The sequence below is a fragment of the Sciurus carolinensis genome, chromosome 6 (genome assembly GCF_902686445.1).
Source record: "Sciurus carolinensis chromosome 6, mSciCar1.2, whole genome shotgun sequence".
NCBI classification, from domain to species: Eukaryota; Metazoa; Chordata; class Mammalia; order Rodentia; family Sciuridae; genus Sciurus; species Sciurus carolinensis.
Window position 1 is genome coordinate 32,023,774 of NC_062218.1, and position 17,437 is coordinate 32,041,210.

The window sequence follows — 17,437 nt, forward strand, 5'->3', positions numbered from 1 at the left end:
TTTTCAAAAGAATAGGAAAATGTTTCATCTTCTTTTCCTTTTATTTTTCCCAGTTAAATCAATTTAACAAATAAAAAGTTCCCACCTACTGAGGCTTTAATCATTTCCTTAGGCTGTTCAGTTACTTGTACAGTTTTCAAACAATCTTGATCTTTGTTCCAAAGGAAAAGTTCCCCTGTAGTGAGTACCCCAGCCAGCCAGGCATCTGTGTTCAAAAGAAATGCAATTTTTAACCTAATAATTCCCTTAATATTGCCCTAAATTATTAAAAAACACAGTAAATCTAGCCTTTTAAAAATATCTGTATTACTTAACCATTACTGGATGTTGTTAGGACAAAAACATCCTTCAACAAAGGCTGTAGACTAGGAATCTTCTTCTTTGTTCTTCCTGACAGCAAATTAATCTCATTGATGAATTTATCATCCAAAAGAAAAACAGCTTCATTTTCCTAAAAGAAAAAACATGGGAAGGACTAGGTGATTCTAGAAATTAATTCAACTTCTTGTCTAAATAAATCATCCCAGAAAGGAAAACAAAATAACACTTGGGAAAGATTGTAGTTTGTATCACAAATCAAAAACACTAAGGTTGCTATTCTATAGTAACCTAAAGATTTTTCACTCTATTTTAAAACTCTATTAGGCTGGGAGTGTAGCTCAGTGGTAGAGCTCTTGACTTGCATGCCTGAGGCCCGTGGGTTCCATCCCCAGCACTATAAAAAATGAACAAAATAGAATTACTAGGTAAGATGGCCTAACAGCTGCACTGAAATTTCTTTGAAGTTTAACATTATAGGAGTGACTTCCAATTCTGCTATCCCAAACTCCATTACGTACTACTTAATCTCTTATCAGTTTTAAAAGTAGTATTGGTAAGTTTTAATATGATTAACTAGATTAACAAGGATATGGCTTCAGAAATTTATAAATCCTTGATGCTGATCATCTGTTGATTAGAAAAAGTAAGCTGTTTTTATTATTTTAATTTTTGGTAATGGAGACTGATCCCAGAGACACTTTGCTATTGAGCTACATCCCCAGATCTTTTTATTTTTTGACACAAGGTCTTGTTAAGTTGTAGAGGCTGGTTTTGAACTTGTGATTCTCCTGCATTCATCTCCCAAGTCAGTGGGATCACAGGTATGTGCCACCATGCTCAGCAAAAGTAGGGTTGTTTTGAATGAATCTTAGTTTTGTATATCCTGGAGCAGTGGTTTCAAAATCATTTGTGAGACGGCAGCAGCAAGCAGCACCTGAGAATCTCTTAGAAATGCAAACTACATACCCCTCCAAAAAACCTACAGATTGTAGGACTCAACAATCTGTTTTAATAACCTATCCAAATGATTCTGATGTGTCATCAAGTTTGAAAATTCCTGATAATTAGTGATAAAATTTCTCACAGGAAACTTATTTTACTTATTTCATTAATCACTATATATATATATATATACACACACACATATATATATGTTTTCTCACTTTCCCTAAGATGAAGAACCTATGTATCATTTTATGAATGGTGTTCCTGGATTACTGACACATTGTGGCTCATCTCTTCTGTCCTAGCTCTGAGAAGCACACTCATGAAAACCACAGTAGTAAGAAACACTTCACTGACTGTTCCAGTACAGGAATTTCAGGAGACTAAACAATTCCTTTTAATATATACCATCTTAACCTACTTAAACATAATATAAAGAAAAAAAAATTCTGAAAGTTACAAATTTTCTTCTAGGAAGACCCCCTAACTTTCTGTAAAAGCTAACTTGTTTATTATAAAACAAAACAGGTAAAACCCTGTTCAGGAGGCATGAAATTCTCTAAAATTGCTGCTTGATTTCTTTAAATTCCTAGGATATCCTATGCCTTACAGAAAAAACACACATTTAACATATATAAACTGGTATTGTATAAACAAAGAAAACTCACCTGTCCCAACCAGGAAACTCTCGGCCAGGGTTTTTTCTGCTTGATACTTGTTGATGTCAAAACTTCTAATCTTATCTCCATGCTTGTTGAGATATCAAAGGTCAATTAAGTAAAACCAGTCATAAGATGCTGAAAATAATAGTAATAATAAATTGTCTATGGAGCATTTAAGTTTAGAATTTTCATAAAGTTTTGATGATCTTTTTAAATACATTTTTTAGTTGTCAATGGACCTTTATTTATTTATTTATTTTTTAATTTATATGCAGTACTGAGAATTGAACACAGTGCTAGGCAAGTGCTCTACCACTGAGCCACAACCCTAGCCCCTAATTACGTTTTTCAATAGCTCAAGTAAGTTAACTCTTTTTAAGGTAAAAGACTGACAAATCCTTGACTCTCTTAATAAGTTATGTCTCCGCCAATAAAGATAAATATAAACTGGGAAGGATTTTGATAAAGTTTCTACATGATTTCCTTTTCTCACTGTGGCAGACTACAGTTTGCAAAGATGGCCACAAAATCTTGCATCTCAAAAGCTTGTACTGTGACTTTGATACTGCACCCATTCGAGTGCTGGGGTCTTTGCCTCCTCCCTGATGTAGGGCCAGATTTTGTGATTATATGACCAAGAGAGTACAACGGAAGTGATGCTATGCATTTTCCAAGGCTAAATCATAGAAGTTAATACACCTTCCACCTTGCTCCCAGGAATGATCACTCATGAAGTCCCAATCACTACATAAGTCATCAAATGCCCTGAGCCCACCAAGCCCCAAAGTAGCTCATAGGAAAACAAAGCCCTGAGCAGCATTAAGTGAGAAATGACTGACTAGCCTCACACTGAGGGGAGGAGGGGGTATGGTTGTGGGAGAGGCCAGAGCAGTCTGTTAGAGCAAAGCAGGGTGCACAGGATACTCAGGGGGAGGTCCTGATAGGTAAAAACATGAAAGTACAGGCAGGTTGGGAGAGCATAATCTTGGGAGAATGGCCCATTATTAGGAGAACCTTGGGAGTATGACCACACCGTTGGACAGCCCAGCACAGTATGCTAGAGCCCAAGCAGGAAGAGGACACAGAAATCATTGTGAAAGGGAGTTTCACTGACCCAGCTGAGAATAACTGAGCATCAAAACAAATTGTAAGCCAGTGCACTACCACTTGCCTGTAGTCCCACCTATTTGGGAGGCTTAGGCAGGAGGATCACTTGAGCCCAGGAGTCCAACACCAGTCTGAGCAACAAAGCAAGATCCCATCTCTAAAAACAAACAAACAAACTATTATACTAATGGATTAAAATAGGAAACTGAATTCATAAAAATGAATAAGACATTTGATGGAAAACAGGGCACTTGCACAGTAGCAAGCAGACTCCATTTAATCCAATGATCAAAACGAACACAATCAGAAATGGGACAAATGGAAATCATGTGACACCTGAAAAGTGAAATGAGACCTCTGTGACATATGTTGTAAAGGTACACAACCTGAACCCAATCATACGGAAACATCAGGTAAGTCCAAACTAAGGGATGCTACAAAATAACTGATCTATAAGCTTCAAAGGTGTCAAGGTCATGAAAGTCAAGAAAAGGCTGAGGAAACAGACTGCAAAAGACCAGACAACTAAATGCAACGAGTAACTGCAGACTTCACCACAATATCATAAAGAAAAAAATACCGGGCAACTGGGAAAACTCAAAAATGAAGAGACTTGACGGATGGCCTTCCATCTTTAAGAACTCCAAAAATCACCTCTCGTTAGGTAGCAGTTGTTTCCGCTACATACTGCACCCCTCTCAACACTAATGCTACTAGATGGATAAAAACAAACCTCACTGAACAAATAAACTTAAGAAAAATCGATCGCACAAAATGCATTAGGAGTACTGCACAGCCTCCGGGGCGCGCCTTTCGGTAAAACATGGGCGAATGCACTTTCGAAGAACAAGCGCTGGTTTCCACCACACACGATCGCGCCCAAACCTCAGGGTTCAACTTATCACCAGCTAGGGTCACAAATGGGTTTCCCGGTGACGCCGCGGCGGCATCACCCCGAGGAACCCTCCGGGCGTCCCTCGGGGCCTACGAGGAGGCTCGGCGGCAGCCGCGAGCTGCAGCGGTGCGGGTCCGGGTCAGCCTGCGGGCGTGCAAGGGGACATCCCCGAGGAGACTGGCGGAGGAGCGGGCGGCCGCGGCGCGAAGGGACCAGGGCGGGGGGAGGGGGGAGGCCTGGCTGAGGAGGCTGGCAGAGGACAGGGAGGCCAGAGCGCGAAGGGGCCAAGGCGGGAGGCCGACCTTGCTGAGGCTGGCGGAGGACCCGGCGGCCTCGGCGCGAAGGGACCAGGGCGAGGGGTGGAGGGCGTGCGCACCTGGCTGAGGAGGCTGGCGGAAGCTAGGGAAGCCGCAGCGCGAAGGGACTAGGCCCGGGGTGGAGGGCGGACCTGGTTGAGGAGACTGGCGGAGGAACCGGCGGGCGGCCGCAGCGCGAAGAAACCAGGGCCGGGGCGGCGGCCGCGGGAGGCGGCGGGGGTGCTAGGCAGGAGATGTGCCGGGGACCGAGGACGCCCACGGCGGGCCCGGGGAGCTGCGGTAATTACCTCCGCCGGGGGGATGCTCCGCGGCTGGGCGAAGACGCGAGGCGGACGGCGCCCCGACGCGGCCTGCGTCCTGGAGACGGCGGGGCGGGGCGGGGCCGTGAGGCGCCTGCTCCGAGCGCGGCCTCCTCCCCTTCCCCCGCCTCCCCGCGCCTCCTCCGCCGGCCCCCGGTCCCGCAGCTCCTGCGCGCCCGCGAGCTGCCGGCCCCGCGGGTGGTCCCTTCTTCGGCTCGTCCCCCGGGTCAGCTGGGGCTGGTCCCACTGCATCGCTCCCCATACGCTCCTTCCTCTGACTGCTCTTCCCAGTGCCCAGGCGCTGTGCAGAGGTTTGCAGAACCGTGTAATATCCGACCACCCTAATTCACGGACTGTCTCCTCCTCAGTGGAGCCCTCCGCAGGCCCGAAAATGAAGGGGTTGCGCCCTGCCCCCGAGACCAGGTAGGCGCCTTAGAATACGCTACGAAACATTTTCCCTGATGGCTAATGGTACTAAGCATTTTTTTCATATTTATTGGCCATTCGTATTTCTTCTTCTGAGAGTGCCTATTCCAATCCTTTATCCATTAAAAAAATATGACTTACTTTGTGGTTGTTAAGTTCTTTATATGTTCTGGATATTAGCCTTCTGATGAATACCTGTAAATATGCTCTCTCATTCTGTAGGTTGTTCACTCTGGACTCCTTCCTTTGCAGAGGTAACCCTATTTGTCAGTTTTGGCTTTTGTTTCCTGTGCTTTTGGAGTCCTGTCCAGAGAAGCATTGGCTGTAATAATCGGTATTTCCCCAGTTTTCCTCTAGTCATTTCAGAGTTTCAGGTCTTACATTAAGGTCTTTGATTCATGGTAAGCTGGTTTTCGTAGAGTGTAAGAGGGGTCAGGATGCAATCTTCTGCATGCGGATGGGTATCCGGTTTTCCTGGCACCAGCTGATGAAGTTCTTTCTCCAATATGTGGCGCCTTTGCTGTACGTGCATGGGTTTTTTCTAGGTTCTCTATTCTGTCCTCTTGGTCGACATTGCTATTGTTATGCTAGTCTATGCTATTGTGGTTTCTGTGGTTTTGTAGTATATCTTCAAATCAGCTCTGAAGCCTCCAGCTTTTTTTTTTTTTTTTTCCTCCCTCTGTCAAGAATACTTTGGTTATTCAGGGTCTTTTTTTCTTCTTGAATTTGAGCATTATGTTTTCTATTCTGTGAACACTGATATTGATGTTTTGCTAGTAATTGCATTGAACCTGTACACTTTGGGTAGTGTGGAGGAAAATAACTCTGAGAAAATAAGAAATCTGGGGCAAATATGAGTGGATCATTCCCTGAGAACTCAAATTACCTAGAAAGACGTATGTTTTACTCAGCTTTTTGTTGCTGTGACCGAAAGATCTGACAAAAACAACATAGAGGAGGAAAGGTTTATTTGGGGCTCCTGGTTCAGGAGGCTCAGTCCCTGGACAGCTGACACCATCTGTTCCTAAGGTGAGGCAAGAACATCATGGTGAAAGGGCATGAGGGAGGAAGGCTGCTCAGGATATGGCAATGGGGAATCAGAGCTGACTCTGCTCAACAGGGAGAAAAGTCCACAGTGACCTACCTCCTCTAGCCATATTCCACCTGCCCACAGTTACCATCCAGTGAATCCATATAGTTGATTAATCCATTGATTAGGTTACACATCTTATAATCATTTCTCCTCTGAAAATTCATTGTCTCACACATGAGCTTTTGAGGGATATCAACATAGTTCCCTTGAAGGAAATTACTGAAGCTTTTATAAACTACAAAGAGTAGGGGAGGGAATCTCCTATGAGATTCAGATGTTGTTTTCAACAAGGCAGGGGAAATCCCCTAAAGGACAAATACCATATCATTTGCAGACTTAGACTGGGAGAGGTTAGAAGTCCATCAAGCTTAGCATGTGTTTATCCAGTGGTCCCAAAAATGCTAGGTCACACATAGAAGCTGCAAAACTATAGTCAAAAAGAACTGAAGAGAGGCCAAGGTTGTGGCTCAGTGGTAGAGTGCTTGCCTAGCATGTGTGAGGCACTGGGTTCAATTCTCAGCACCACATAAGAATAAATAAATAAAGTTTCATCCACAACCAAAACCAAAAAACACTGAAGAGCACAGTTTGGTGGTGCATGCATGCCTGTAATCCCAGTGACTCGGGAGGCTGAGGAGGAGGATCACAAGTTTGAGACCGGCCTCAGTGTCCTGCAGGGGCTCAGACCCTGGGAAACAGATTTGGGTTCCTAGCAGGTGAAAGAAGATGTGCTTTATACAGAAGTGGCAGCCACCCCTAAGTTTCTGGGTCTTTCCACTGGCTTTTTTTATATGCAGACCAGGGAAGGCACCGTGCGACAGGTTACATAAGTAAGCATATGCTTACAAGCAGATGTTTATGACCTTGAGTACATATGCTATATCAGGATTTTTATGACTGACTTCATACTAAAACATAGCTGACTGGAAGTCTCAGTGAGGGTGCCTAAATATAGCCATTTGGGCCTGCCCTACAATCCACCCCTTTAGGAATTCTTACCATAAAGTCTACATGGCTGATGTCTTCTGTAAAGACCCCTTAGCAAGGAGGGTAGAGCCCTGCAGCCACAGGCCACAACAGTATAAGCTTCAGCAACGTAAAACCAGAAGATAAGCCCCATCACCCACAATTACTAAAAACTAGTTTCATCCTAAATTGAAGTGACATCAAAAGTCTTTTTCAGACATATCCAGTTGTCATGGGAAGTAGGCTGGATTTGCCAGGGTAATCCAGCAGCAGAACTCCCAGGCACTTCACTGCATGCCCAGCAGGCAGAGGTGTTTGCTACTTTGGTGTAAGTGTGTGCCCAAGGACAATGGTGTTGGCAAGGGTACAACTACAATCAAAAGGACAGAGCAGTTACAGACACTTGTACAGGTTAATCATGTTCATATGAGAGAATGCATGCCTGTTTTAAGTTCTGGGAAAACACAGTGGCTGCCTATGGCAGCTTCCCTGAGCCATGTATCACACTCTCATAGCTTGATCCTGAACTTCAGCAGGTTCTGTGTGTACCAGCACTGAGGAACTCATAAATGGCCAAAGGGAAATGACAAAAGTGCCCTTTAAAATCTGTTTCCCATCTGTGGGACCTGACCAAGTAACACATACCCAGGGGGACCATTCACTAGTTGTCACAAGGAGAGCACATTCCAAACCTTTCCCCCATGGGGCTAATGGGCTGTCCCAACAGAAGTGGAGGTCCTATTTTGTCCAGGGCCATGTCCAATCTACAGTTTGTCCCCAGTTCAAGAGAACATTTCCTTGCTACCCAAACCCAGGCTTAAATAAAATATCCTTTGTTGTTGCCTGGACCTGTATTGGTGCTTCTATGCAAAGCCCCCACAGGAGCTGGTCCCCTCATTGGGGAAGCTCATTCAGAGCTCACACAGCTGTCCACAAACACTGTGCCCACCCCTTCTAGAAGGTGGGTTGACTGCAGTTTTGAGTCCTTGCTTAAGCAGGTCAATATATTGTTCTATCATGCCTGCAGTCTATGAGTGATATGAGACGTGCAGCCTTCATTCAATCACTGTACATCCTGACCCATGAATCGGGTGCCTTGATCACTCTGTTATGATGGGTTGGCCACACAAAGGCTTTTAACACCATCAGGGCAAAAATTGTAGTATGTTGATTCTTTGGCTACTAGGTCAGGCAAATAAAACCCTGTGGTCATATCAACTGCCATTAAGGTGAACTTGGCCCCCTCTGACTTCAGTAAAGGGCAGATGTAGTCAACCTGCCATCATGTCAAGGGGGTGTGTTCAAACTTTACCTGGCCTTCGGTAGCTCCAAATGGTAAGGGTGAGAACACTCCTGCACATCTACCAGGGTGTTCCATGTTAAAGGCAGACCCTGTTTGACTACATTGTACATGGTTTTCCCATCTGCATGCTGCAGGCGGCAATACAACCAAGTCACCAGGTTGGTGGGAAGTGCCCACTGTAATCACTTCATCCTAGCCAAAACATCTGCCTCATCATTCCCTGGGCTAGTCAAGGGAGCATGGCCACTAACATACACTACATCTTTTTCATGGCTTATGGCTAAAGGTCTTGCCATATAGCTTGACCCCAGAGGCCAATGCCCTATAGTCACGTGTTTCTGGTGGCCTGGCTCCCAGAATTCTTGCTCCTTGATATACAGCATAGATATCAGTACATATCACTATGGAGGATACTTCGTTTGCCACTACCATCCAGATGGTGTGTAGTTCAACTAATATGGCTATTTTGACCTATACTGGTATCAAACCAGATAGTATCTGTGTTTGGCTCCACAGTCACCACTGTTCAACAAAGGCAGTTGTCCATAGCCAAAGCCCTCAGTATACTAAGCCTTGGACAGTATGGGGGTCTTACCTCCAAGGTAAAAAAAGAAATAAAAAAGAATTAAGAATAAAGAAGAACCCCTATGACACATGGGACACCATTAAGTGAACAAATATTTTCAATATGAGAATTCCCGATAAGGAAAAGGGGAATGGTATTGAAAACATTTCATGCTGGGCATGGTGGTATATACCTGTAATCCCAGTGACTCAGAAGGCTGAGGCAGGAGTATCACAACTTCAAGGTCAGTATCAGTAACTTAGTGAGACCCTATCTCAAAATAAAAAAGAATTAAATAAAAGTTCTAGTGATGTAGCTCAGTGGTAGAGTGCCCCTGATTTCAATACCAAGTACCAAAAGAAAAACTATTTTTGAAATAATAGCACCAAACATTCTAAATATTCAAAGAGATACAGACATCCAGACACAAGAAGCTCCAAGGGCCCCAATTAGATTCACCTAAATCAGACCTTCACCAAGGCATATTATAGTCAAAATGTGTAAAGTATAAGACAAAGACAGAGTTCTAAAAACAGCAAAAGTTTTGTCTTGTATAAGGGAATGTTCATTAGACTTATAGCAGATTTCTTACAGAAACCTGAAAGGCTAGCAGAGAATATTAAAAATGCTGAAAGAAAAAAAGAAACTGCCAACCAATAGTACTACTATACTCAGTAAAATTGCCCTTCAAAACTGAAGAAGAAATAGTCTTTTGCAGATGAGCAGATACAGGAAATTTACCACCACCAGAACAGTCTTACAAAAATTTTTTTGAGAATCCAACACTAGAAACAAAAGGACAATAACTACTATCATGAAAAAAAATATGTAGACACATAACTCATTATAGAAACAGATAAATGAAAGAGAAAAATAAGAGAATAAAATCTAAATAGTACAAAAAACTAACAAATCACAAATATAAAAAAGAGGTGGAAAATAATATACAAAATGAGCAGAATATAATTAACAAAATAACAGAAGGAGTACATACTTATCTGTAATAATCTTGAATGTAAATGAATTAAGTTCACCAATCAAAAGACAAAGACTAGCTGAAGCGGGGGAAAAAAGACCCAACTATATGCTGCCTTCAAGAAACTCATTTCACTGGTAAAAATACATGAAGACTACAAGTGAAAGGCTGGAAAAAGATCTCATGCAAATGGAAACCACAAGCAAGAAGAGTAGCTACATGTATGTAGATCAAGCTGACTTTAAATCAAAAACTGTAAAAAGAAAGGAGGCCATTATATACTGATAAAAGGACTGATTCAGCAAGAAGCTATAATAACTGTAAATACATGTGCACCCAACATGGGGTCACCTAAATATATAAAGCAAATATTGCTAGATTTAAAGGGAAAAATAGACTATAATACCCTAATAGTGGGGGACTTCAACACTTCTGTTTCCTCAATGGACAGATAATTCAGACAGTGTCGGGGTTTCCGGGACCCCCAGCCTTGGGCATGGTCAAGATGGCGCCTGACGCTGAGCCAAAAGCGGCCAGCTATACAGTAAACAACCAGCGAATTCCAATGATTGGCTAGTTAACGATGTGATTAGAGCATGCCCCCCTCGTGTACCTATCCTATGCTTGCAGCTGTCCGCGTTTACCTCGTGTACTCTCCCCTGATTGGTTGAAGTGTATATAAGCCTGGTGGGTGGGAGAGTAGAGAGGCGGAGGCTGAAGCTGAGCTGGAAGCTGGGAGTGCGCAGAAGCTGGGAGTAAGAAGAAGCCGAGAGAAGAGAAGCTGGAAGTGCGCGGAAGCTGGGAGTAAGAAGAAGCTGAGAGAAGAGAAGCTGGGAGTGCGCGGAAGCTGGGAGTAAGAGAAGTGTAGGAGAGGGACTGTGCATAATAAACTTCCAAAGCTTCAGACATTTGTCGTGTCTCTCTCTGCGGCCAGAGGGAGCGAGATAAGACAGAAACAAAGAAACAACTGAACTTAGTGTTACTATAGAGCTATGGACTCTGGACCTAATAGACAATTACAGAACATTTCATCCAATGGCTACAGAGAGTAGCAATTGGCTACTTCTCACCATCGCCTGAAATATCCTCCAGGACAGTTCATATGTTAGGCTACACATCAAGATTTCATTAAATTTTTAAAAAACTGAAACTATATTATATGTCTTCTCAGATCACAATGGAATAAATAAATCAAGAAGTACAGAAGTTATACAAATACATGAAAATTGAGTAACATGCTCCTAAATGATTAATTAGTGATTGAAGAAATTTAAAGGGAATTAAAAAACATCTAGCAACAACTGAAAATGTTAACACAACAAACCAAAATCTGTGGGATCAAGCAAAGGCAGTACTGAGAGAGAAGTTTATATCAATAAATACATACAGTAGAAAAACAGAAAGATCTCTAATAAACAACCTAACAATGCATCTAAAGACCTTAGAAAAGCAAGAACAAATCAAACCAAAATTAGTAGAAGGAAAGAAATAATAAAGATAAAAGCATAAATAAGCAAAATCAAAAGTAAAGTATAAAAGTTGAATGAAACAGAGTTGAATTTTTGCAAGGATAAACAGTACGGACAAACCTTTAACTAAAATAACCAAGAAAAAGAGAAGGTCCAAATAAAATCAGAGATGAAAAGGAGATGTTGCAACTAATACCAGAGAAATGCAAAAGATGATAAAAACTACTATGAACAATTAAATGCTAAAAGCTGGAAAACACAAAAGAAATGGATAAATTCCTGAACATGTATAAGTTACCAAAATTGAATCTAGAATAAATAGAAAAACCTAAACAGACATAATAAGGAATGAGATTAAAGTGGTAATTAAAAGTCTCCCATTTTAAAAAGTTCAAAACCTTAATGACTTTACTGCTGAATTTTACAATCATTTAAAGAACTAATTCCAACTATCTTTAAACTATTCAAAAAAATTGAAATGGAAGGAACTCTATCAAACTTTTTATGAAGCCTGATACCAAAACCAGACAAAGATACAATAACCCATATCTTTGAACACAGATGAAGAAATTCCCAATCATATACTAGCAAACTGAATTCAACAGCATATCAAAAATATCATACATCATAATCAAGTGGGATTCCTCCCAGGGTTGTAAGGATGGTTCAACATATGCAAATTGATAAAAGTGATACAACACACTAACAGACCAAAGGACAAAAACCATATGATAATTTGAATAGATGTAGAAAAAGCAGTTGGTAAGATTCAACATCCCTTCATTTTAAAAACTCAATTAATTTGGTATAGGAGGAACATAACTCAAAACACTAAAGGCTATATATGAAAAATCACAGCCAATATCATACAGAATGGGGAAAAGCTGAAAGACTCCTCTAAGATCAGAAACAGGATATCTGGTTTTTTGGGATTGGCTTATTTGAACTGGATATCCACTTTTACTACACTAATTTCACATGGTGCTGGAAGTCTTAGCAAGGGTAATTAGGCAAGAGAAAGAAATTGAGGACATCTAAATTGGAAAGGAAGAAGTTAAAATTATCCATGGTCACAGATGACTATTTTCATAGAGAAATCTAAATTCTTCATTAAAAAGCTGATAGAGGGTGCACATGGAGGCCCACATCTGTAATCCCAGAAACCTGGGAGTTGAAGCAGAGGTACTGCAAGTTCCAGGCTAGTCTCAGCAATTTAGCAAAGCCCTAAGTAATTTAGGGAGACCCTGTTTCAAAATGAAAATAAAAAGGGTTGGGGATGTCACTCAGTGGTAAAGCACCCCTGGGTTCCATCCCCAGTTTAAAAACAAAAAACTACTGTTTTCATCCCTTCTAAGATGCATTTCCCCCTCCCTCCTGTTTTAACCTTCCAAAGGAGAACATTGTACAACAGCTGTTAGGTGACAGTGATTGCCTGTGTATGTGCATCAAAACCTGTAGAATGGCCATCAGCCGTAGAACACCCTTAAGAAATGCCTCATCCTAACATTTTTTTTTTTTTTTTAATACCAGGGACGGAACCCAGGGGTGCTTTACCACTGAACAACATCCCCAGCCCTTTTTTAAGTTTTGAGACAGGGTCTTGCTAAGTTGCTGAGGCTGGCCTTGAACTTGTGGTCCCCCTGTCTCGGCCTTCTGAGTCACTGGGATTACAGGCATGCTGACTGGCAGAGGTTGTTAACTGTTAGGGCCTGGAAAGACTCTGGGATTTTACCATTTTTGCCAGCTAATGAGCTGTCCTTTTTTTTTTTTTTTTTTTTCCTCCAGCAGTGCTAGGTTGAACCCGGGGTCTTGCACAATTGTGCTTCTACCACTGATCTACCCTCCCAACTCCCAACAAACTACTATGAGTCATGGATGGTGGCAGAAAACACAAGTCTCCTGTGGTTGGAGAAAAAGGACAATTATTTCTTAAAGCAAAAGCAGTAGGCAGTGACAACTACGATGTTCCTAAGGTTCTTCATGTCTCCCAGTTTCCACTGGGGCAGTTACCTAGATGGATAAAGCAGATTGTGTAACAGGAGACAGTAAGCTGGGAAATTTACTGTTCTTTTTTTTCCTCCAATTATTTTAATGTTCTTTTTCGTTATACATGATAGTAGAATGTATTTTGACATATTATACATACATGGAGTATAACTTACTATTCTTGTGGTTGTACATGATACGGAGTTACACTGGTCATGTATTCATATATGAACTTAGGTAAGTGAGGTCCGATTCATTCTATTGTCTCTCCTAGTTCTATCCCTCTCCCTTCCCTTCCTTCCCCTTTATCTAATCCAATGAACTTCTGTTCCCTACTGCCACTCTTATTGTGAGTTAGCATCTGCATATCAGAAGGAACATTTGGCCTTTGGTTCTTTGGGATTGGCTTATTTCACTTAGCATGATAGCCTCCAGTTCCATCCATTTACCAGCAAATGCCATATTTTCATTCTTTATGGCTAAGTAATATTCTGTTATATATATGTACTGAATTTTCTTTATCCATTCATCTCTTGAGCTGCTATAAACATTGATGTGACCACATCACTGTAGTATGCTGATTTTAAGTCCTTTGAGTATAGGCCAAGGAGTGGGATAGTTGGGTCAAATGGTGGATCCATTCCAAGTTTTCTGAGGAATCTCATACTGCTTTCCATAGTGGTTGCACCAATTTTCAGTCCCACCAGCAATATATGAGTGTACCTTTTCCCTTACATCCTCACCAACATTTGTTGTTACTTGTCTCAATAATTGCCATTCTGACTGGAGTGAGATGAAATTTCAGTGCAGTTTTAATTTGCATTTCTCTAATTGCTAAAGATGTTGAACATTGTTTCATACATTTGTTGACTGATCGTATTTCTTCTGTGAAGTGTCTGTTCAGTTCTTTTGTCCACTTATTGATTGGGTTAATTTTTTTGTTGTTGTTGTTATTTATATATCCTGGAGATTACTGCTCTATCTCACTCAGGTGCAGGTGGCAAATATTTTCTCTCATTCTGTAGACTTTCTCTTCATGTTATTGATTGTTTCCTTTGCGGAGATGAAACTTTTTAATTTGAATCCATCCCATTTATTGATTCTTGATTTTAGTCTTATTGAAGAATTTAGTTCCTAAGCTGACATGATGGAGATTTGGGCCTATTTTTCTTCTATTAGGCACAGGGTCTTTGTTCTAGTGCCTCTAGTGCCTGTGTTCTTGCTCCACTTTGAGTTGAGTGAGAGAGGGGCTTAATTTCATTTTGTTACATATGGATTTCCAGTTTTCCCAGCACCATTTGTTGAAGAGGATGTGTTTTTGTCAATGTATATCTATAGCACCTTTGTCTAGTATGAGATAACTGCATTTATGTGGGTTTGTTTCTGTGTCTTCTATTCTGTACCATTGGTCTTTGTCTATTTTGGTGCCAGTACCATGCCATTTTTGTTACTATAGCTCTGTAGTATAACTTAAGGTCTCGTATTGTGATGCCTCCTGCTTTTCTCGCTGAGGATTGTTTTGGCTATTTTGGGCCTCTTATTTTTCCAAATGAATTTCATGACTGCTTTTACTAGTTCTATGAAGAATGTCATTGGAATTTTAATAGGAATTGCATTAAATCTGTATAATGTGACTGGGGATATAGCTCAGTTGGTAGAGTCCCTGCCTTGCATGCACAAGGCCGGGGTTCACTCCCCAGCACCACACACACACACACACACACACACACACACACACACACGATTATGGCAGTATGGCCGTTTTGACATATGAATTCTGCCTATCCAAGAACATGGGGAGATCTTTCCATCTCCTAAATTCCTCAGTTTCTTTCTTTAGTGTTCTATAGTTTTCATTGTAGAGTTCTTTTGGCTCTTTTGTTAGATTGATTCCCAAATATTTTATTTTCTTTTAGGCTATTGTGAATGGGATAGTTTTGCTAATTTCTCCTTCAGTTGATTCATCACTGATATATAGGAATGCAATTGATTTATGGCTGTTATTTTTATATCCTGCTACTTTGCTGAATTCATTTATGAGTTCCAGAAATTTTCTGGTGGGATTTTTTGGGTCTTCTAAATATAGAATCATGTTATCAGCAAATAAGGATAGTTTGAGTTCTTCTTTGGATTTAGTGTTCTTATAATAAGAGGCAAATAGCCAGGCTCATTGTTTGAGACACTACCTAAGCAAACACAACCCTTGGAAATGGCCCAGGGAAAGAATGGTCAGTGTTCTGCATTCTTGGCATACCCTGTCACAGTGGGACACTCAGGGTCATGCTGATTGCCTTTCCCAAGAATACTGTGTTGAAAATCAGACATCAATATCTGAGACTAGAAATCATCAGAAGAGTTGAACTATCAATTTAAAATTGTCTTGGGAATATCTTAAACAATTTATTTGGCTTCTTTTTAATGCTAAATGCATAAAAATGATATAAAAATCTGTCCAACCTGTTGGTCAATTTAGCAAATCTCTGTCTAAAAATAGAAAGGAATGGGGATGTAGCTCAGTGATAGAGTGCTTTGTTTAGCATGTGAAAGTTCCTGGGTTCAATTCCAAGTAGCACGAGATGGGGTCTTGCTGTTGCCCAGGATGGTCTGGAATCTTGGGCTGAAGCCATCTTTTTTGTTTTTTGGTATTGGAGATTAATGCAGGGGTTCTTTACTGGTAAGCTATGTTCCCAGCCCCCCTTTTTTATTTTTTGTTTTGAAACAGGGTCTTAGTAAGTTACTTAGGGCCTCAAAAGGTGCTGAGACTGGCCTTGAACTTGCAAATCTCATGCCTCCCAAATTGCTGGGATTACAGGCATGCGCCACAGTGCCGGATTTATGCTTCAGCCTCCTGAGAGACTAGAATTACAGAAGTGCACCACTATGCCAGGCATTGTAAAAATTTTGAATACTTATTGCTAAAATATAGAAATCCAACTCACTTTGGTACATTGGCCTTATATCCTATGACCTTTGCTAAACTTAGTTCTAGTAATTTTGTTTACTGGCTCTAGTATTTTCTCTGTACTCTGTAAATTCTCCTACAGATAACTATGTCATTTGCAAATAAAGACATTTACTTCAGCACTTCTGAAGAAAACATTTAGTCTTTTACCACCATGTTTGTTTCTCACAGAGATCCTTTATCAGACTGTTTCTTTTTATTCCTAGTTTGCTTAGAATTTGATTATGGTGTGCCTTGGAATGGGCTTGTAGATCCTGCTCTGGGTCAAGCTTCTTGGTCAGGCCTGGCTTTTTTATATTTTTCATCAAATCACAGAAAGTGAATATTAAGTAATGCAAGTGGACAGACATAGTGGACTCATGTGTCCACCATCCAATTCTTCAGGGAAGCACTTCTTTCCTGTTCCATGATGATCCTGTACCCCCATCTTCCCCTGACACTGAATCCAATACTAAAGGCTGATCAATCAGAGCCCATCTTAGGTCTTTTCTGTTAATTGCACTTCTGGCTTAGAGTTAACAGGACAACACTACCCCATGTTCTCCCAGGAGTAACAGAGCAAACTGTCTGCAAAAGCAGACAGTGAACATAAAAAGAAGGGCAGGGCTGAGCTAAAGAAAGCCCTGAAGATAGTGGGCTCTGGATCTAGCCATGTGGAAATAGCTCTGTGCTTGGACATTTTAATTTTGAGACCAATAAGTTCTTCTTGTGATAAAACTAACTTGAAATTTTTATTATTTTAATTTTTATTCGCCTGCAATGGAGTTCTTATATGTCATCCTATGAATATGTAACCTGTTTAAATACCTTAATTTATCTTTATGTGGTGCTGAGAATTGTACCTGGGGCCTCACATGTGCTAGGCAAGTGCCCTACCACAGAGCTACAACTCCAGCCCATAAGTAACTTCTGAGGGAAAAGGTGGGGAAATAATATATTAAATTTACATTTTTAAAAGACAGTTCTCTTGGCTGGGCACACTGGCACATGCCTGTAATCCCAGCAGCTTGGGAGGCTGAGGCAGGAGGATTGTGAGTTCAAAGCCAGCCTCAGCAAAAAGTTAGGTGCTAAGCAACCCAGTGAGACCCTGTCTCTAAATACAAAATAGGGCTAGGGATGTGGTTCAGTGGTTGAGTACCTTCTCC

The 17,437-nt window shown here is 41.2% G+C and overlaps 1 protein-coding gene across 20 annotated transcripts in view; it reads right to left on the reverse strand.

Moving 5' to 3' along the window:
- Cplane1 (ciliogenesis and planar polarity effector complex subunit 1) overlaps positions 1-4,615 on the reverse strand; it is a 140,942-nt gene extending 136,327 nt beyond the window's left edge. For 7 of the 20 annotated variants that reach the window (XM_047555859.1, XM_047555854.1, XM_047555856.1 and 4 more), the window contains exons 1-5: positions 4,307-4,588; positions 3,100-3,192; positions 1,935-2,063; positions 316-451; positions 86-205 (exon numbers count right to left, since the gene is read on the reverse strand). In XM_047555859.1, the coding sequence (XP_047411815.1) occupies positions 86-205; positions 316-451; positions 1,935-2,015 (337 nt within the window). In that variant the 5' untranslated portion in view covers positions 2,016-2,063; positions 3,100-3,192; positions 4,307-4,588. Of the gene's footprint in view, positions 1-85; positions 206-310; positions 452-1,934; positions 2,064-3,099; positions 3,193-4,306 lie in introns of those variants that run through there. The other 13 variants (XR_007109127.1, XR_007109130.1, XR_007109128.1 and 10 more) reach the window with 7 other exon arrangements.
- Positions 4,616-17,437: the final 12,822 nt, after the last annotated feature.